Source organism: Balaenoptera borealis, assembly GCF_965194805.1.
Source record: "Balaenoptera borealis genome assembly, chromosome: 3".
Taxonomy (NCBI): Eukaryota; Metazoa; Chordata; class Mammalia; order Artiodactyla; family Balaenopteridae; genus Balaenoptera; species Balaenoptera borealis.
In genome coordinates this window covers 2,052,381-2,074,283 of record NC_138866.1, presented here as the reverse complement: position 1 = coordinate 2,074,283, position 21,903 = coordinate 2,052,381, and the positions used below count along the sequence as shown (strand labels likewise).

Sequence of the window (21,903 nt, the reverse complement as noted above, 5' to 3'; positions counted from 1 at the left end):
TATATATCTAATATGCATTTTATTTCTCTGTTGGTCCAGTGATCTCACTTCTAGGAATTCACCCTAAAGACACACCGACAATACAAAAAGATGTATGTACAAGGTTATTCATTACTGCATTATTTATAATTGCAAAATACTAGAAACAACCTAAATATCCACCCACAGGAGAATGAGCTACGGTACCGATATATGTGGAGTGCTATGCAAATGTGAAAAAGAATGAAGAGCTCCATGAACTGATACAGAATGATTTCTAGGATATATGTTAAGTGAAAATAACAAAATGCATAAGTGCATATTTAACCATGCTACCTTTTGTTTAAGAAAAGGAGAAATAAGGAAACATATCTGCTCATCTTGCATATATAAACACACACACACACACACACACACGCACACACTCGATAAACAGAAAACAAGGAACTGGTTACTTACAAGGGGCAGGGAATGAGGTGGATGCGATAAGGAAGGGAGTGACATTTCTGAGTATAACCTTGTTTAGTTTTGGTATTATCGAAGCATGCTTGTGTTCTACATGCTTAAAAAATGAAATGAAATCAACGAAGATGGGAAGGGGCGCCTGAAATGGAAAGCTGATGAAACCAGTGAACCCAACTGTATTTCAAACAAATAACACAACAGCACTGAAGGGAAATGGGGTAGAAAAAAACCCCAAACCTAAGTAACTTACGGCAGAGAACCTGACACTTGCAGTTGGGAGGTGGGGTTAGGGCTAGGGTTAGGTTTGTTTTTAGTAGGATAAAAGCAGAGCGAGGGTCCCTGGTAGCTCAGGACTTTCTGGTGGTGCAGTGGTTAAGAATCCGCCTGCCAATGCAGGGAACGCGGGATCGATCCCTGGTCCAGGAAGATCCCACATGCCGCGGAGCAACTAAGCCCGTGCAGCACAACTACTGAGCCTGCGCTCTAGAGCCTGCGAGCCACAACTACTGAAGCCCGCGCGCCTAGAGCCCGTGCTCCGCAACAAGAGAAGCCACCGCAATGAGAAGCCCACACACCGCAACGAAGAGTAGCCCCCGCTCGGCGCAACTAGAGAAAGCCTGCGCACAACGAAGACCCAACACAGCCAAAAATAAGTAAATAAATAAATAAATTTATAAATTATAGTAATAAAGCAGAGCGATTCTGAAGCTACTTCAGATACATGGCAGGGCTGGGCAAATGACTGGACGTGATGGTGCTGCTGGGAGCCAGAGGAGGAGACGGAAATGGAACGGGAGAAAGCCAGAAGGGTAACTCATGATTCCCAAATTAGACATGGGTCTGTGTGTATAAATGCAGACTTGTATGGACATGCACTTTACTCTGCCCACTGAGGGGCCTAAAGCAGACACCCTGTAACTCTGAGCACACCCAGCACCCAGATATGGTCTTTAAAACCATTCCCCACTAAAGGAACCAGGGTTCCTCAAAGAAGGTACGAGATGAGCCAGAAACTAAGGCAGTTCTCAAAAACGATGAGGGCATGTCAGAAACATGGGAGTCAGCTAGAAGGGGCTTCCACTGGCCAAATATGGGACAATATAAGCATAAAAAGAATTCAGACAATAACAAATTATAAACCGTTGGGGCGACAAAGGATCCATGTACCCACACTGATAATAAATAGACAAACGGGAGAGAAGGGAGGTGCTTCAAAGTGGAGGGGATCCTGGAGTTTGGAAATCGTCATTTTGCAACCATCACAGTAAAGGCTGGCCCAGGCAAAAATCATCAACAGATACTAAATGTAGGGGGAAACTCTGAAGAGGATGTATGCATGATCTTAAAGTGTCTCCCCACAGATTGCTTTTAGATACAAAGGGGGGAAAAGTCCTAACTATGCAGCAGTGAATCAAGACTTGAGTCTAAGAAGACGGGTGGGGAGGGTCTTCACAAAGGCTGCCCCTCTCCCTTTATACCCTCCAGAGGTGTTCACATGCTAACCATCTGCGTGCACCTTTTTTTTCAATGGTGTTGGATTATCTGGGCAGCATGACTCTCTATTTAAAATATAATATCATCAATAAATATGATTTAAAAAAACCCTGAATTGCCCATTTGCATGCAGGGAGGTTACCAGGAAAGGCCCTCTCAGCACACCCGCAGGGAGGCCGAGGGCAGTGCTTCTGAGCTGGGCAGCTGGCCCCCACAGCACCAACCGAGAGAGCAGCCAATCCAAGAGCTGACCGCCCCCATGGGCCACCACCCTGCTTGGGACTAACCCAGCCCATCCTCCCCCTCCAAACCCGGTGGTGGCAGCTTTTCCAGTAGAGTCAGGCGCACAGCTGAGAAGCAGCTCCAGTCCCCCGCAAGTGCCTTTTCTCTGTCGGCTGTTGTGACTCTGGTTAAAACGGTGGAATTGGCTGGGGCGGGGCCGGGTGGCTGGGTGGGTGGGATGACAGCCCTGGACAGACTGCAGTCTGATTTTCCTTTCCTGTTCTGCCTGTGACGCGCTGAGAAGGGAGGCCCTCCCGCCCACTGCTGTCCCATTTCTGAGCGACACACAGTGCGCCCGTGAGGCTTCCTACTGCAAAACCAACCCACAGGCTCGGTGGAGGTGGCGCAGGGCTGGTCCCCGTGCCTCCACAGACGGGCTTCCGTGCCAGCCCGGCTCCTGGAGGCCCCGGACCACCTCTGTCTTCGTCCAGTTCCTCTACTCCTACTCTACACCTCTTCTACTCGGCTTTCTAGTTTTTCTTTTCTAAGGCCTTTTTGTTTTCTGAATATTCTTTCTCTTAAAAGCGTACCTGTTCTTATTTCGATCGTAAGCTGTACGTATTCTGTTCTCTCTGGGGATGTGATTTCCCAGCTGCAATCCTCTGTGAGCCTGTCGCTCTCGATCTCTGCCTTGCTGGTATCTGGGGCTGACCTCTCAGGAAGCGGCAGCACCCACCAGGGTGGCGGGCTCCCAGGTCCGAGCTCCCCATTGCTTCTTGCACAGTGAGCCTCGCAGGGATCCAAAGCCGGGGAGCAGCCGTTCTGCATGCAGAAGCCTGAAGTCGCCAAGGCCCACATCCTCCCACGGGAAAGGGCCCCAAGCTACGGTCTGAACCACGCTCCTCAAATCCACCAGTGATAACACTCCCGTGCTGATGAAACTCATTTACTTCTGGCCCCGCCAAATGCAGCCTCAACTTACAACACATCCCCGAGACTGGGTAGGACTGACTTCCTGTATTACCAAACTTTGTGAACTTCCTAGCAAAAACGCAAAGCTTACTGTTTTCACTAGGTCATTCAAGCACTTAGTCTGAATATGGAGTTGACTTTGAGGGAAAAAAAGTTTTCGAATTATTTTAATGTTTTCTACCATGCCCAGAGATTAAAAGATACAGCAAAACTTCTACACAACCAATTAAGAAAATGAGGAGAAAGCTTTCTAATTAGGGAAAAACAGGAAAGAATAAGCTATTCAAAAGGCAGTCAAATTAATTTCCCTGGAGCTCTGTGACAAATACAAAGACATTCATCTCTCTGTTGTGAATTAGGCAAAGTTCTCTCAAGAAAAGTATAAAATCTAATGTTGAAAACAACAACAATAACTGTTATAAAAGCAGTCATAACGACATTAAAGAAAACAGGAAAAAGAGGAAATGCCCTGTCCCAAACCTCATGGCCCTAAAAGCAGCAACCACTATGGGGGGCAGGTCCCTGGGCTCGCCCATGACACGGGGACCTACGCACAGCGCCCTGGGCAGGAGCGTGTGGCCCCAGGCAAGCTGTCCCCCCTCCCAGGGCAACGAGGTCACACTCTTGGCAGGACTTGAAGGGCTGTTACTTTGACACTGGGAGCCACTGCTACCCTCAGAGCAGGAGCTGCGTCTGCTTAGGAAAATCCCTGACAGGCTCAGAGGCTCAGCCCGACCACAGTGCAAGGTCAGGGGACTCATGACAGCTGCAAACCTCTCGACGGCAACACTGAATTCCACACGGGATCATCTATCAGTCACGTATGTGAATGGAATTAAGATGCTCCCCTCAAAAAAATTATTTCACACACCTCCTTTTCCAGAAACTGCTGGAGGATATGTGCCACCAAATCAAAAGAATAAACCAAGAAACAGAAAGACGCACGACTCAGAAAACAAGGGAGCCCATCCCAGGGAGATGGGAAGAGAACCTCTCCACTCAAAAAGAAACCTCAGGATGAGAGCCACCAGAGCAGGAAGGCGTGGGAAAGACAGAAGGGATGGATCCAGGAAGGTAGACCGAGGACGGCTGGTGTGTCTGAATGTACAGAGCTTTATACTTTGGTCATGATATTTGGGGATAGTTAGTGGCAGCTACATAAAGAGAGAAGTAGCCAAAGAAAAAACAGTGCAATTATTAACTCCAGAGGAAACAAAACTTTACATAGGAAGTGTAACTATTCATACCACAAGGCTCATCTGTAATATTTACACAGTATATTATAAACACCAAACACTGATCTAACCAAAAGTTATTACATTTGACCCCTGAACAACACCGGGGCTGGGGTGCCAACCTCTGCGCAGTCGAAAATCTGAGTAAAACTTCACAGTCAGCCCTCCATACCCGTGGGTCTGCACCCACAGACCGTGTAGGACTGCAGTATGTATTTAGTGAAAGAAATCTGAGTATAAGCGGACCCGTGTAGTTCAAACCCATGCTGTTCAAGGGCCAACTGTATTTTACTAACTGGGGCCAGATGGGAGAAGGAAGTTTGAGAGTTTGTGTGGGAGACAGGGATGAGAGAGAGATGTACTTACCTGTGTCAAAGAGTCAAATCTCCATTTCGACAGACGTGGTCTAAGACCTCCCCACCCCCCACATAAGGTGAAACAGCAACAGAAGCCCGTTATTTAGAAATATGAAAGTAAACAGAAGAAACAAGTAAAAATTGTCCATCATTACCTATGGCAAGGGGCATTAGAGTGGGGGATGGCTGGAGACTCACGTTTTGTTATAAGCCCTGTACAACGATTTGACTTTTTAAAGCTACTGCCGTGAAATACTTTGATAAAAATAAGTAAAACAGAACAAAACCAACAAAACCCCACCCAAACCCCACAGGACTAAAGCACTGTCTTAAATGGCAGAATGAGACCGACACAGAGGCACAGGCTGGCTGAGGCACTAAGGCCGCTGTCCTGGTGGGGGAGGGGGGGAGGGCAGGAGGGGGCCCCCCCACCCCCGCCTGACATGCAAGAGCAGTTACACTCACTCAATTCATTTACGATGCTGTGATGTGAGCCCCTCTCCTCAACCCAAGCCCCCTTTCCTGAGTGTTTTATGGGTGACTGAGGCATGAGCTCTGGGGGGTGGGCAGGGGAGAACATGAGCCGATGGCAGGTAAATATCAAAAGACAAGGTGACTTCAGCTGACAGCAATTAGAGCGTCACAACAGTCCCGTAAAGCTGGGGTCTCCTGGGAGCCAGGTGCTGGGGTGCAAAGCGGCGGCCTGGTAAGGCGTCCTGCATCATGGCAGTCAAAGGGAGGACCCACTAACCGCACGACTTCCCTGCACAGCCTGCAACTGGGGTCCACGACTCAGGGGGCTCTGAAGGGAATATCCTGACTCATTAAAGGTGAGTTCCATGAAATATACGACACGGTGATTACCTGTGCACGTAATGAAGCTGATGGATGGAATCGATAGCCAACACCATTTCACCAACGTAGAATCTTGCCATATCTTCTGGAAGCTTGTCCTCAAATTTACTGAGCAGGGTCAGTAGATCGCCACCCACGTAATAATCCATGACTAAGTACTACAGTTGGGAAGAGAAGGGCAGAGAAGACAACACCGAGTCACCACGAAACCTCACCGCCAAAGGTCAGCTCGCACTGCAGGAGCTCCGGGCTCCTCAGGTCGGGGGCGGCTTCCTGTCGTTCCTGTCATCCAGGACTTGCCCCCAGAACCAGGGCCCTGATGGACCAGAATGCTGCTGTAGCTGAGAGCAGATTTCAGTAAACACTTATTCTTCTGGTCAATAAAACTTCTACCTGTACAACACAATCAGATGGTCTCAATACAGAAGTCACATTCTATTTATAAACTGATGAAAGGACCACTGGTTTCTCTTTTTTTTTTTGGATTTCACTTTATTTATTTTTATACAGCAGGTTCTTATTAGTTATCTACTTTATACATGTTAGTGTATGTATGTCAATCCCAACCTCCCAATTCATCCCACCATCCACCCACCCCCACTTTCTCCCCTTGGTGTCCATATAAGGGGACACCTGTGTCTCTATTTCTGCCCTGCAAACCGGTTCATCTGTACCATTTTTCTAGATTCCACATGTATATGTTAATATACTATATTTGTTTTTCTCTTTCTGACTTACTTCACTCTGTATGACAGTCTCTAGGTCCATCCATGTCTCTACAAATGACCAAATTTCGTTCCTTTTTATGGCTGAATAATATACAAGATATTGTTGTGGGGTTTTTTTGCCACACCGGGCAGCATATGGGATCTTAGCTCCTCGACCAGGGATTGAACCTGCACCCTCTGCAATAGAGGTGCAGAGTCTTAACCACTGGGCCACCAGGGAAGCCCCCCAAAGGACTGATTTCTTGGTATCGTTAAATCTTCCTATGTAAACTAGCAGTGCTATTATTTTTGATTTGTACAAATCATTTTTTCATATTCTTCAGAAATATTTTACCCCAATCCCCTTCATTTTTACTGAATGAAAGACTCTTTAAACTCTATAGTGCTTTACAATTTTCAAGTTTCACACACATGTTCTCATATAATCCCACAGAAACCCCCTTTTCAATTCCCTACCCCTATACTGCCCCCTCCCTTCCCTCTCCCCAATGGTAACCATTAGTTTGTTCTATAGATCTGTGAGTCTGCTTCTTTTTTGTTATATTTACTAGTTTGTTGTATTTTTTAGATTCCACAAATAAGTGATATCATACAATATTTGTCTTTCTCTGACTTATTTCACTTAGCATAATACCCTCCATCCACCCATGTTACAAATGGCAAAATTTCATTCTTTTTTATGGCTGAGTAGTATTCCATTATATATATGTTATATACATATATACATCTTCTTTATCCGTTCATCTGTTGATGGATGCCGAGGCTGGCAATTGTAAAAAAAAAAAAAAAAAAATGCTGCTATGAACACTGGGGTGCATATATCTTTTCAAATTAGTGTTTTTGGTGGGGTTTTTTTGGATATATACCCAGGAGTGGAATTGCTGGGTCATACAGTAATTCTATTTTTAGCTTTTTGAGAAACTGCCATACTGTTCTCCATACTGGCTCCACCAATTTACATTCCCACCAACAGTGTAGGAGGGCTCCCTTTTCTCCACAACCTTGCCAACGTTTCGTTATTTGTGTTCTTTTGGATGATAGCCATTCTGACAGGTGTGAGGTGATATCTCACTGTGGTTTTGATTTGCATTTCCCTGATGATTAGCGATGCTGTGCATCTTTTCATGTGCCTGTTGGTCATCTGCATTTCCTCTTTGGAAAAATGTCTAATCAGTTCTTCCGCCCATTTTTTAATTTTTTTAATTTATTTATTTTGGCTGTGTTGGGTCTTCATTGCTGCGTGCGGGCTTTCTTAGTTGCGGTGCGCAGGCTTCTCATTGCGGTGGCTGCTCTTGCTGCACAGCACGGGCTCTAGGTGTGCGGGCTTCAGTAGTTGCAGCACACGGGCTCAGTAGTTGTAGTGCACGGGCTCTAGAGCACAGGCTCAGTAGTTGTGGCACACGGGCTTAGTTGCTCCGCAGCATGTGGGATCTTCCCGGACCAGGGATCAAACCCGTGTCCCCTGCACTGGCAGGTGGATTCCTAACCACTGCGCCACCAGGGAAGTCCCTTCCGCCCATTTTTTAATCAGGTTAAAGACGAATAAACAAATAATATTTTCAAAATGTCTGAAGAAAAAAACAGAACGAAGTCCCATAACATACATTATAAAGAATTGAAAATTAAAATAGTTTTGTGTTGATTCACGGATATAGTGAGAGACTAATGAAATACAAAATTCAAAAGGAAAATAAATGTATGTGGAAATTTCACCTACAGTAAAGGCAGGAGAGGAAAGAGCAGACGCAGATTCACGGTGTCTCACTGGAGACCTCGGCCCACGGATAGGCAGCTGAGCCTCAGTCTCCCCAAGGGTCTGCTCCCCGAAGGGCTGGTGTTTCTACAAGTGCAGGGAGGATATTTAATGTTTGAGAAAGGGCATCTCGGGCTATGGTCTGTCGGGTATCTCTGCTGGCTCAGCACACACTACATAACCTGTTCTCAGGGTCCGTGCTGCATTCCCTGGTGAACTGAGCCATCACTGTCGTCAGTAAAGCTGTGTCACCTGCACCTGACCCGCTTTCTCTGCCTGGGAACCTCGGGAATGGCCACACCTCATTTGAGTGATTCCAGCAGTTGATGACCTGCCTGATTCCAACTCTGTGTGGGACTCGACTCCCCCAGGGCCATGGGTGGTAAGTCTGCAATCGGTCCAGGGAGGGATCAAGCGTGTGGGGGACGTGGGGGCAGGACATCCCAACACTTGGATACTCTTTGTCTAGACCACAAACTGGCACAGGCAGAAGATGCCAACTTCTTAAAAAAAAAATGTGGAAATAACAAACATCCTTGATTATGAAAAACAGATGATCTTCTTCTGAAGATATGCTAGAGTGAAAACTTCCTGGACAGGAACATTTTCTTTTTCTTTGTGAGAAATCCTCCCCCTCCAAAATTGGAAGGACTTTATAAATCATGTCAAGAGGCACACACGAACCAGCATAGGCAGAAGACGCCAACTCCTTTAGGAAAAAAAATATGTGGAGATGACAAACATCCTTGATTATGACAGACCATCTTCTTCAGAGCAAATGCTAAGATAATAACTGCCTAGATAGGGAAAATACATATATACACGTACATATATTTAATCAGTGGAAAAAATGACTGAAGGGTTCGATACTGCAGGAGGTGCTCTAAAAGCTAATGGCCCAAAATGGGAGCACAAATAATACTCCATCAAGTTCTGTGCGGTTTAAAACTATTTCTCCAGGTTCTCCTGCCACACGAAGAGGACACAGGACCAGAAAAGGGAGGTGAATCATCTAAAATCACAAAACCAGCGGCTCTTATTAGAAAAACAGTTTCATGAACAAACTGAAAGGTAAGTTCCTATGGGTGCATCCCCACGGAAGGGTCAGAGAATGCACTGCTGGAGTGGAGACCAGAGCCCCAAGAGGGCAAAGGCCGAGGCGCTGGGTGCGCCCCACCGACGGCGCTGGGCCGGCCCTTCGCCCGGCGCCCACGGGCCCGGGGCCAGCGGTGCTGGGCAGCCTTCCACCAGAAGACAGTCTTCCACCGCAAGGCAGCCCCTCTGGCTGCACCCGAGGCTAGGGCGGAGGAGCCCCAGGGGCTGTGGAGACCCGACGGGGTCATCCCACCAGTCAGAGAGAGACTGCTACTGCCGGCGCCCCTACTGCTGGAGAAGCTGCTCCTCACAGGGACCGCCCCCTCTGATGCTTTTAAGAGATGGATGCTCTGGTCTGAGCAGTTAACTTTGAACCAACGAACAGAGAGAGGAAATCCCACTCCCCGATGACTCAGCCAGAGAGACAATCCTTCAGTATTATGGAGACCCTAGTACTAAGAGCTACCATTCGTGGTGTAACTATGACGTGCTGTGCCTTCAGGTTCTACGACTTACGGCCACCATCACTGTTAATCCTCAAAACAGCCCTCGCCACAGCTACTGTCATGACCGCGGTTTACAGGTAAGGAAAGGGGGCTTGATGATGCGGCCTAAGTCACCCAGCTAGCGAGCGGCAGAGCTAGGATGTGAACCCAGGCAACTGGACTGCAGGCCCTTGATCTTAAACGCGGCGCACTGTCTCCTGGGAGAGGGCAGCCGTCAGCCTGTGGCCGGGCCTGTCTAAGGAGGAGGCCTTCCCTGCAGATCCCGGTTCTCAACAGCCCTCCCATCCTGCCTCGGAACTCGGCTTTCAAGACTCACCTCACTTGGCCCCTCCGCTGAGAAGCCTCCCTGACCTCCCTGCCCCCTCCTGCCCGACGGCAGCCTCGGCCGGGCCTCCCACCCTGGCCTCCTGGCACCGTCGCCCATCCCTTCCATCCAAGAGCAGCTTCTACGGGCGGGAGTCCTGTCTCTCCCGCACCTGGCACAATTGCGGTCACGCAGAGGACTCTCAAAGGACGTTTGCTCGCTCACTCTCTCAATAACAAACTTGTCGGCACCCCGCCAGGCGACGGGTCCCTGCTCCGCGGGGCTGACATCACGTGGGGGTAGGTGAACACAGGAATTCAGAGTGACGGGGACCAGGAAGAAAACCCAACTATAGGCGTGGGAGGGCCCGACTGGCGGCCCCCGCACACGGACCACCGCGAGGATCCAGGCCCGGGGGTCTGAAGGGCAGGAGGGCGCCGGCTGGGCCAAGGGTCGCCTTCCAGACAAAGGGACTGAGAGGAGCAGGAACACGGGCCCTGGAGACACGGGAACCAGTGACTGGGGCGGAGCACGGTGAGTGCGGACAGGGTGAGGCCAGGCCTCGCGGGCCACGGCGGGGACTTCGGGCTCCCCTCTGAGAGCCATGAGAAGCTGCACCCTGCTCCACGCTTACAGCTCCCTCTGGCCGCCCTGTGCAGGGCAGACTCGAGGGGGAGGGACGGGAGCAGGACCAGAGAGGGGCCCGGCAGGAGGTGAGGGTGACAGCGCTGGGGACGGTGGGGAGAACGACAGCTGCGCAGAGCGCAGGTAATCCGGGGGAAGAGACCACAGCACCTGCGGACGGACACGCGGGTGAGGGAGAGCAGGTGGGTGAGCGGCCAAGATCTTCAGCCGCTAAAGAAAACAGTGGGAGTGAGGCAAGCGCCATATCTAGCTGAGCCTCAACAGTTTGCCTGACCACCTAGAAATCTGAAAAGAAAAACAAAAGTGTATCACAGCGGTGCCAAATATGATTGATGGGCTCCTGGAAAACAAGTTTACAAGAAGAGTAACCTGCAAAGGCTGATAAGGCAGGCAAGTAGAAACGTATTTTTGGAATAAGACAACGCTACCAATTACGTCTTCTGTCACATAACACACAATCCTGACTTAAGTCAACAAGGCAACACCCTTTTAGTTACTGGTGAAACAAGTTTAATTTTTACGAAATGCCCAGTCTAGATACCCACAGTAGCAACTCTAACGCAAGCGGGCTCTGTGGGGTGGGCTCCGTGTCACGAAAGACCCCTCACCCCACTGCGCCTTGCGCCCCAGCGGCACTCAGGCCGCCCACTTCCCGCCTCGTTCTTCCTCACCTCCTCCCCGCAAGGCAGCGACTGCCCCTAAAAACGCCGCTCGCGGGTGGCAGAGGCAGGAGCCAAACCCGGTCTTGCAGCCCCGTGTTCACGAACTAGGGAGCGCCAGGGCCCCTGCCACCCTTCTCTCTGCAGTTTTCACCATACGTCTGATTGGGCAGCTCCCAAACTCAAGAAGATGCTCCGTCACCGGAATTCCTTACCGGCTGTCCTAACTCAGAATAAGCTGGCAACACGCTATGCTGACTGCAGGAAAAATATTTGAAACAAAAAAAGTTGTCTTCCTTCTGTACAGACCCAGACTAGCATTCCTTAGAGACTTCATTCAGTTCTTATCAAAATAGGAAGTGAACTGGAGACAGTCCACTCAACGCAGGGACACTGGTCCCGGAAGCAACGGGTTATGGAGAGATGGCCCCAGGGCAGGAGGACTCTGCCCTCGGCCAGAGGGAGGGCGCCGGGCACCACCTCCTGCCAGAGGGGCCTGGGCTGGGTCCTGGCACAATCCCTGTATCTGTGTGATAAGCTTGGACAAATGACTTCCTCCCTCCTTGCCCCAGACCCCATTCATAAAATGGTGAAAAACCATGAATGCCTAACTCACTTGGCCACCGGGAAGACTGACCGCGACAACCCACAGGCTGTGCTCAACAGACCCCAGCCGCCCCTTCCATCAAAACACGTATCTTTTCAATCTAAATAAAGAGTATAGCAAACTGTTTTACCTAATCCTAGACTACTGAATCTAAGGGATTTCTCTGATGTCTGCAAGGGATTATTTTAAGATCAATAAAAGAAATCCTCCATGACTCCACTTGTTGTAAGCAAATGGAGCCCACTACTGAGAGTGAACTTACAAGTCAGCTGTTCTCGAGAACACAGCCGAGGCCCCTGCCTTCGAAGCCCCGTGCGGCCACTGCTGGGGAAACGTGCCGGCTGTGCCCCGGGGAGGAGCTGGGCTGAGACCGACTTCCCTGAGGTCTGCCCAGGCCCCGTCTACCCAGAGCTCCACGGTGCAGACATTTTTAGGTTTAGGCAAACCTGGAAAGTCATTCTCAGAGTTGAAAGTCCTAACAAAGCAGTCGTGAGTCACTCAGGGCCTGAGCCAAAGGTCTGGTTTCCCTTTCACTCCGAACTGGTTGTCTTGCATCTGTTCTACTAGGCGTTGGAGCTCAATTCTACCCACACACGTGAATCACAAAGCTGATTAGCCTACACCGCAAGTGAGCCCCAGCTCCAATCAGAACAAACAGGTGACAAGAACAAGGGGACCAAGAGTCACCCCAAAACCTGTGTCAGCGGCTCCAGTGGGGAGGGCTGCGAACCAGCACGTGCCACCCAACCTGGCCGTCAGGGAAACGTGGCAGAAACAGCCACTCAGTTAAAGGGTCAAACATTTTAAATCCCCACAGCAATTTCTTATTCTTTTACGTAATTCAAGATAGAAAATGTTTTAAACCCCCAGTTTATAATAAACCAAGTGAATAAAATAAGCACCTTATCTAGTGATTAGAGGAAAAAAGTCCACCTGATGATTACATGAAAACAAACCCTCAGTTTTATCTGTCAAATATACATTTAAGCAACGATAGTTCCAAAGTGTCTCACTCATTCTTCAATGGCAGCACAAAGGAATCAAAACACTTCAGTGAGATGCCGTTTGCCAGAGCCCTTAAGTTCTTGGCGAGCCACACCTACCAGGTAATTCTCATCCTGAAAGGCATAGTGCAGCGTGGTGATCCACTGGCAGTCCCCATTCACCAGCACGTCGCGCTCTTCCCGGAAACAAGCCGTCTGTAAAGAATTGGGGAGAAAGTCGGTCTGTGTCCATCGGGAAAGTGCCCTGCAGAGCACAGTCTCAAGTAGACAGAGGCTCCGGAGACAGTGTCCCCTGTCCTCTGGGACGCAGGGACCCAGGCGCACCACCGCCTCCCAGTGGGGCTCCTGGCACCAGCTGAACCCCTGCTCTCTCCTGCTCCTGCAGCCCGACCCTCACCCCAGTGCACCAAGGGCCGCTGAGAACTCACCTCCCCACCTCGGGCTCGCACCCACCCTCCCACACACGCCGCTTCCAGGGCCAGCACGCCAGGTTCACCCCAGCTCACGCGTGCATTTCAGCTACAGCTTCTGAGCTGCCCCCCATTCCAGCGTCGCCGACTTCTCATGTCCCGTCCCCTCCACCCCACCCCCATCGCAGGCCTACAGTTCAGGAGCCACACGGCTGGCGGGACAGGACACAAACCTGCTTACTGATCTGAGTTACAGATCTGGGTCAGTTATTTTCAAGAAATGTGATTTATTTACAGTATACTGATGCACAGGATCCTAACAGGATTCTACTATGAAGATCCACGGCCTGTAGCACATGGGCAAAAGGCCGTCTTTTAGGCTGCTGTGGGTTTTTTTTTTTTTTTTAAAGAGCTTTAATACACAGGTAGAATCTGTACTTAAAAGGGACTAGGTCTTTGGCATAATTATAATAAGATGTCCTCTTTCTTGACCACAGAAGATTTTAACTCCTCCTTGTATTTCCAACTTGCAAAGCTTAAGAAAAATAACAGCACCCCTAGGGGAGGGTTTGCACACACAGCACCGCAGCAAGCGCTCCACCGGTTCTCTCAGGGAGTCTCCTGGTGACCATTAGAACTTGTTTTTCTACAAGTTTTTCTTTTCTAAACTTTTAAAAAGAGTTTTTTTCTTTCTAAAACGGGACTGAGGTAGATGTGTCCCGTTCCCCTAACTGAAGCAGATGAGAGAACTACATGGGCCTATCAGCAGCTTACAACGTCCAGATGTGCAGAGACAAGTGGTTCTGGAACTACCATGGCCCCCAGACCACAGGCCTGGGGAAGGGGCAGCAGAAAGAAAACCTGAGTCCTGGGGCTGGGGTCAGCCCAGAACCCCCGGTGTCCGCAACACTGTTTCCGCCAGATTCTGATCCACACCCTCAAGTGCCTACCTAACAATATGCAGCATGAAGCCCGTTCTTAAACCGCGATCGCCAGTATGGTACCCACAGAGAGGAAATATACATACTGTTCAGTAGTTTTAAGAGCAGATAAACTTTCTAATGTTTTTTTTTAATGACCAAAAAAAAAAAGAACTAAAAGCCTAGGCTGGTCTACAAATTATGAACTTCCATTGCCTAGTGACTTTTCTACTGCCACCTCTTGTGGAATTCATGCTTTTAAAGATGAGTTTTTGAAGTCAATATTATAAAATTAAATGTTTAAAATAAGCCTACTAAGGGCTTCCCTGGTGGCATAGTGGTTAAGAATCCACCTGCCAATGCAGGGAACACAGGTTCGAGCCCTGGTCCGGGAAGATCCCACATGCCGCAGAGCAACTATGCCCGTGCGCCACAACTACTGCGCCTGCGCTCTAGAGCCCGTGAGACACAAGTACTGAGCCCATGTGCCACAACTACTGAAGTCCACATGCCTAGAGCCCGTGCTCCGCAACAAGAGAAGCCACCACAATGAGAAGTCCACACACCACAACGAAGAGTAGCCCCTACTCGATGCAACCAGAGAAAGCCCACATGCAGCAACGAAGACCCAATGCAGCCAAAAATAAACAAAAAACAAAAAACAATACAATAAGCCTACTAAATGAAACGTGAATAAAAAGATAAATTACCTTAACCAGCATTGTACCTATATTACATTTTTATATGTATCACACACACATATACTTACAGCCCATTATACACATTCTAGGATAATCACCATGATTAGCAGACAATCTTGGACTTGGTACTGAGTATGCCAATTAAATAGGTTCTGTGTAACCAGATTTACATTTAAAAGGCAGTATTTACTTTTTAAAAATGTACTCACTCACGGTGACATCTGGGTAAATACTAACTAGTATGATAAGGTGAGAATCACCTCTCCTTAACCTGAGGACCTCACACACACTTCACTCCAGAGGTTAACATAACAAGTCATATCACATACGGCTCAGCTATCACCTTTCAAAAATCAATCACTCCTGTAAAAATATAAACTTCAATAGAATTTGCTACTAGTATTTCTTTCCCCAAACACTTATTCCTTTCCCAAACTTGCATGCAACAGTAGCTTTTTTCCCCCACAAGAGAACTGCTTCCGTGATTTTCCTGTGTTTGCCAACATGCCAGCGACGACATGAAGAAGGGCTGCCGGGGCCGAGGCTGCAGCACGCGGTGAGGAAGGCGATGGGTGAGGATGGTGGGGAGGACACCAGCGGAGCCAAGAGGGACAGAGGCTCGGAAGGGGGTGGCTGAGGCCGAGTCATGGGCCACCCACATTTCAGGCCCTGGTGGCTGCAAAACTGGTGACGACTCAGTCAACCAACATGCATTTACTGAGCGATGAACAGTTGTAAGACCTTGTGCGGGGTGCCACAGCTGGAAAGAGGAAACGGGTGTGGACAGGGAAGGAGGAGAGGCCACACACAGTTCAACATGATGAACCTGAGACGCCGGGGGGGGGGACGCTGAAGCGGAAGTGCCCGGCGAGGGAGGGAAAACCTGAGCTCAGGAGAGCCAGGCGGCCTCAGTGAGAGGCGTGTGTACTGTCCGCACAAGGTGGCGACTGTCATCGGCAGGTAAAAATCCAGAACAAAAGAGGAAAGGGCCCCCAGAATCACAAGGAGGGTTTAGTGACAGGATGGGAGAGGCCAGAAATCACAGAAGGAATGTCCAAAGGAGGAGGTGGCCGACGCTGGAGGGGAGAGCCCCGGGCAAACAAAGGGCAGCAGCGGCGTGAGGAAGGGAACAGCGGCCTGGGTGCAGAGCGGGCACTGAGCCAATCAGAGGACAAAGGACAGTGATGGGGCGGCTCAGAGAGGACAAAGCCAGGAGGTTGATGGCAACGTGCCCTTGGAAAGGAAGGACCCTTGGCCCCGAGGCGAATGTTAAATGGAGGCACACACAGGCCAGGTGGTACAGACAGACACTGGGAGGCAGCGGAGGCGAGCCTGGCGAGGACCAGAGGGAGAGCCTGTGTCTCAGTGGGGGCTGGGTGAGGGGCTGGGGAGAGCGGGGTCGGGGGCACGGAACAGCCGCCACAGGGATGGACGAAGAAGAAAGAAAAAGCGGGTCAGAGGCTGCCATGCAGCAGCCACCTACTTTTATTTATAATCTTCACTCCCCTCGAGGAGGGGGTACAAAACATTTCCAAATTCAAGAGTTCCTTCTGCAGAGGGAGCAGAATTGAGATAAATGCCTGAAGGGTTTTGTTTTGTTTTGGTTTTTTTTGGCCACGCCACAGGCATGCAGGATTCTAGTTCTCCGACCAGGGATCGAACCCGGGCCCCTTGCAGTAGAAGTGTGGAGCCTTAACCACTGGACCGCCAGGGAAGTCCCTCCATGGAGGTTTTAAACTGCCCCTGCAGACACACCTGAGGGGGAGCTCACGAGCAGGGCACCTACCTGGTAATGAGTCAGCACCAAGGCAGACGGCACTGGGAGGGGGCTGAGGTCCTGTTTACAAAGGGTGGCTTGCTCTTGTCAAGGAAGGAAGGCCCAGACGTGGTCTTACCCAGCTGGGCTTCATCACCCCTTTCCTTGCATATAAACCCCTGTTTACTTATTTATTTAATGCTCCACACTTACCTCTGCTCTTTTAAGCATCTCCCACTTGTTGAGGATTTTCATGGCATATATGCGTTCAGTGTTCTTCATTTTGACAACAGCAACCTGCCACACAAATGGGAGTTTAAAAAAATTTAGTTAACGGAACACAAAAGGTCAGCACATTTCATATAACTACAGTGAAATCTTAATTGCCTGGAAACCCTGGAAAATGACCTGTTAAGGAAAGTAAAGTTTTCTATGTGAATAAAGATTTGCCCTTTTAAGCATCAAAACTTGATTTTAACCACACTGCAGCTTGAATGATCTCACCTGCTCAGTCCAAAACGCTTCAGTGCTGAGCACCGGTGCACACGGGGGTCTGCTGGCCTCTACTCTGGTGTGTCTGGGGATTTTCACAGTAATGGCTTTTGAAGTTCGTCAGTGGCTCCCAAGCTCCCCTCCTGCATTCAAGGGCTCCATCCCCGCTCACGCCTACCTGCCTCCACCGATGCCCATGTCTACCTCTCATGCCCACGGCCAGCCTTTGCACGTGCCCGGGCTTACCTCCGGGATCTTTTCTTCACTGGGTTGGTGAGTACCTGGGGGGGCTCTGGAGTGTAACTTGGGCAAATTCACTTCTTTGTGCCTCAGTTTCTACAACTAGGAAATGGATAACAGTAGGACTGGCCTAAGATTGCTGTGCGGATCAAAAGAGTCAACACAGTTAATGTGCTCAGAATGGTTAGGCACATAGTTATTAGCCCTTAGCGTGCTGGCTGTCACCCACATTCTTCAAGGTACAACTCAAATGCCACCTCTTCCAGGAAGTCCTCTTGGGACTCCTGGTCTTCATCAAATTTCAAATGAGCTCTTCCATTACTACCAACACCAGATGTGATGTCTGCACCATCATACGGTACATCCTACCCTGTATAAATCAGTCATTCGTTGACCTCAGTCCCCTTCACAAAACCATAAGCAGTGATAATAACTTCTGAGCCTTTCTGCTGCCAATGGCAGGCAGCCACACAGCAGGGTTGGAACAAAGAGTTCTAAAAGTGAATCACCTACTTCCTTGCTTTCTAAACAACACCACCACACAACAACATCGTTGAAGTGACCATGAGAGCTGACACTCACGGAACACTTCCCATGCCCGGAGCTGTGCCGAACAACGGACATGCACCCTCTCAGCTAATCGTCTCCAGAGCCCTGGGTGGTGGCTATTTCTAATATCCTTACTTTACAGATGTGAAATCAGAGGCCCAGAGGGGTTAAACAACACGCCTAAGAAGCGGCAGAGGCTCATCCTCAGGCGTGTGCCTTTTAGGACTATATTATACTGATAGTCATAATTAGATATAATCCTCCCGGAGCCTGATGACAACGGGCGGGGCTGGGGGTCCACCACGAACGTGCCCTGATGTGGCCCCAGAGCCTGCAGATGGCCAGAGGCACCTGCCCTCCTCTGCAGGGCTCCCAGCCAGGGCCCCCTGCCCACGAGTGCACCGAGATCGCCCTCCGGCCATCGCCCTCAGTCACCCCTCTCACTGCCACTCCATGATACACCACACCTAAGCTGCTGTCTATTCGCTACGGTCACACCACACCTAAGCTGCTGTCTATTCGCTACGGTCTTAGAAACCACTGACCAAACTCGCTACGACTCTGAATAAATTAAAAATAAACGGTGCGTAAATAAAGGCTTTGTAGGCTCTCCGACATGTCTAAGAACAAGAATTCTGGGCACACACTCTGTCATCATGTTAGAAGTGTCTGTTTCTTCCTGGGAATTAGCTCTAATCTGGATAGCTGAGATACTAGAGTTAAAAAAAAAAAAAAAAATCACATAGTAGTTACTACACAAAAGGTCTAACTTGGCAAGAATGGTAGAGTTGTTAACCTTTGAGGAAAATAATGAAATTCTGAAAATGTTGAGCCTCGTGAATGATCCAGATCTTGCTGGAAATGAGACGCAGAACACAGGAAGTTTGATTCTTTACAAGAGGCCTATTAGGGCACAGACCATTTCCAGAAAACATGCAAGATGGCTCTGATAAAATACGTAGAAGGAAAAAGAATGTATTTGTCCATGGAAAACATGTATCAAACCAAGAATATGTAGACAAGGACTTCTCTGGTGGCGCAGTGGTTAAGAATCCGCCTGCCAATGCAGGGGACACGGTTTCGATCCCTGGTCCGGGAAGTTCCCACATGCCGCGAAGCAACTAAGCCCGTGCGCCACAACTACTGAAGCCCACGCGCCTAGAGCTCATGCTCCGCAACAAGAGAAGCCACCGCAAGAAGCCCACGTACCACAATCAAGACCCAACGCAGCCAAAAAAAAAAAGAATAAGTAGACAAGTAAAATTTAATGTAAAAAAACCAAAAACAACAACCTTCTCTACTGTACAACGACCTATAAAAGAAATAATTTTTAGAGAACCTTGTTTGGTTTACCAGAAGCTTCTTCCTAGCCAAAAACTTAGTCTGAATTCCTTCAAAGAGAGATGATAATCCTATAAATCTCTCCAAAATTAGACACTTCAGCAAAGAAATACAAATCAAAATAATTTTACAAAACATTAAAAAGTGATTCTGGAACATGACCATTAAGTATAATACCTGATGCCAGCCCAGATCCAGTACAAGAGGGAAAAGGTAAAACAAAGAACATCACTGGGCCAAACTGGTATAAGACAGCAGATTGGATAAAAAGTGTTCTATCAGTTCTAAATTTAAGTTTATGAACTATGGTTATGTCAAAGACCATCCCTATCAGAACAGGAACTAAAGTATTAGGGGTAGAGGGCCTTGCTTGACATAAGCAACGTATCCACAGTGGTTCAGTAAAAATTACACACACACACACACAGGGAGGGAGGGAGGGAGCAAGCTCCAGCGAGAGCAGCACACTATAATACGATCAAGAAAATGAGATAAAATGCTAACAAAAGGGAATTTGGGTAAAGGGTTAGACTGTTTTTGAACCATTGTATTCATACAACTGTTCTGTTAATTTGAAACCGTTTCTAAACAAAGCTTTCAAAGCTTTGTTTCTTTAAGTCATTCTAGGAACAAGAGAGACGGCAGGGCACAGTGTCTGGACACACAGGCCTTGGGTCATGCAGGTGGGGTTCAAGTGGCGCCCCCATAGCCCGCCCTGGGGCCAGGCCCCCCCGCTCCGGCCTTGACTTCTCGTCTTGCCGGTGGGTCAGCGGCGTAGCCAGCGGCCGCAAGGCTTCCAGGGGCTCACGTCTGTGAGAGCACGCGAGGCCTGGGCTGCTCGGCGCACAGTCATCTGCGGGGAGCTGCTGTCACGCCGAAAGCACGGTCCTGGGCACCGCACCCCGGGAGCTGAGGAACGAGCCTCCAGAAGGGTGGCAGCGTCTCAGGAACTTCCTGGGCCGCTGTCCCCGAGATGCTGAGGGGAGGACGAAGGTGTTCTCAAAGCCACTGTGCTCCAGAAAAAGGGCAATGCCCCAGGACTCCAATCCTTGTTTGAATAATCATCTAGAAACGTTTTGCTAAACTCCGCTGAGGTAAGCGTTTCATACGCTCCCCTCAAATCGGACTCCGCGAGCTCTTTCTCAGGGGCAGGGCTCTTGAGCAGCCCGTGCCGTGGTCTCAGCAGCACAGGTACACACACCTGTGCACCAAGGTGGGTGCGCACACAGACTCTCACCCTTCCCTGGCCCATCATTCAATCAGAACCGTATGTGAAGAACACCCTGGATGCAACAATGATTAAGGGTATCCTCACTCCTGTGATCCACGTGGTGCTGTCAGAGACAGAGAGGCTGCAGTTGGCCGCATTTCAGGTACGTGATTACGAGACTCTCCCAGGGGGGCAGCGCGGTGGCGGGACTACAAGCCACAGAGCCCGGAATTCTAGTTGTGGCCGGAAGGCTGGCGCGCGCGTGCAGGGGACCCAGACTGGCCAAGGGGCCGGAGCAGTTGGGCACGGAGGGCTGGCGGGCTGAGCGCAGGCCACAGGGCCCAGGGAGAGACGATGGAGGGGGAGGGGGTGGGGAATGCACAAAGTAGCTGCTAAAGCCTGGAGAGGGAGCAAAGGCAAAGGGGGGGCTCCGAGAACACGTTCTCTTAATTTGGGAAGAGCTAAAAAGTGATCAATGTTATCTTCTTTAAACTCAGGAACTGAGTTTCGCATCAAGTCCTTTGGCAAAGAAGAGTACTAAAAGTAACCGCCAGCTGTTTTGACACAACAATGCTCTCTCCTGTGCTTCCTTTTTTCCTCCCAAAGGCCGCCCGGCTCCTGCCCTGGAGTCTCTCCCTGCCCCTGGCCCCCAACACCCTAACGGGCTCGCTGTCACTGCGGAGCTCCGTGTGGGCCTGGGCCTTGCTCAGCGCTGTGTCCAGCAGCCCGGCACAGCTCCTGGTACAAGGGAGCCAGTTGGTGAAAGTATACAGCGGATTGAATTGGGTTTAGCTTTCAAAGGCTTCCTCTTTCTTCTCACTGAGCAACAACAAAAACCTTCCCTTACCTCATCACATCCTACCTAGAGCTCAGAGATCTGTTATTTCTATGCAGAATTCAATTTTTCCCTGTTGGTGGCCATCGGGAGAGTGGCCACCTGGGGAAGGGTGGGGCTTACAGGAGGTGGAGGCTCTGGAAAGAAACAGGAAGGAACTTTCTAGGGAATAGAAATGCTCTGTATAGACTGGGGTGCTGCTTACACAGGTGTAGACATCTGTCATAACTCAAACCATACACCTAGATCTGTGCATTTTACATGGAAGTATACCTTAATATTTAAAAAGAAAAACCCAACAACCTCCCTGTCCCATCCCAGCCCAGAGCTGAATTCCGTCGGGGAGTCCTGGATCCAGGGTCGTTCCGAGGTCGGCCTGGGAGGAGATGCCGTCCCAGAGGACAAGGCTGCCACCAAAGCAGCCCCCCGGTGGCGCTACTTCCCCTCTACCCACTCCTTGGTGAGATGCGCTCTTAGCAGTGGGCTGGGGAAGGGGTGGGTATGAAGACCAGGCTGGGTGAGGGAGAGGAGGGTATGAGGACGAGAGACGGGGCTCGCCACAGAGCGTGG

General features: G+C 49.6%; 1 protein-coding gene across 4 annotated transcripts in view; it reads right to left on the bottom strand.

Annotated features, from left to right (window-relative positions):
• CDC42BPB (CDC42 binding protein kinase beta) overlaps positions 1-21,903 on the bottom strand; it is a 111,852-nt gene that overhangs the window by 47,485 nt on the left and 42,464 nt on the right. For 3 of the 4 annotated variants that reach the window (XR_014243301.1, XM_082387408.1, XM_082387407.1), the window contains exons 3-5: positions 16,880-16,963; positions 12,979-13,074; positions 5,588-5,736 (exon numbers count right to left, since the gene is read on the bottom strand). Coding sequence is in view for 2 of the 4 variants with exons in the window: in XM_082387408.1 (XP_082243534.1) it covers positions 5,588-5,736; positions 12,979-13,074; positions 16,880-16,963 (329 nt within the window). In the remaining 2 variants the exon portion in view is untranslated. Of the gene's footprint in view, positions 1-5,587; positions 5,737-12,978; positions 13,075-16,879; positions 16,964-21,903 lie in introns of those variants that run through there. The other variant, XM_082387409.1, reaches the window with a different exon arrangement.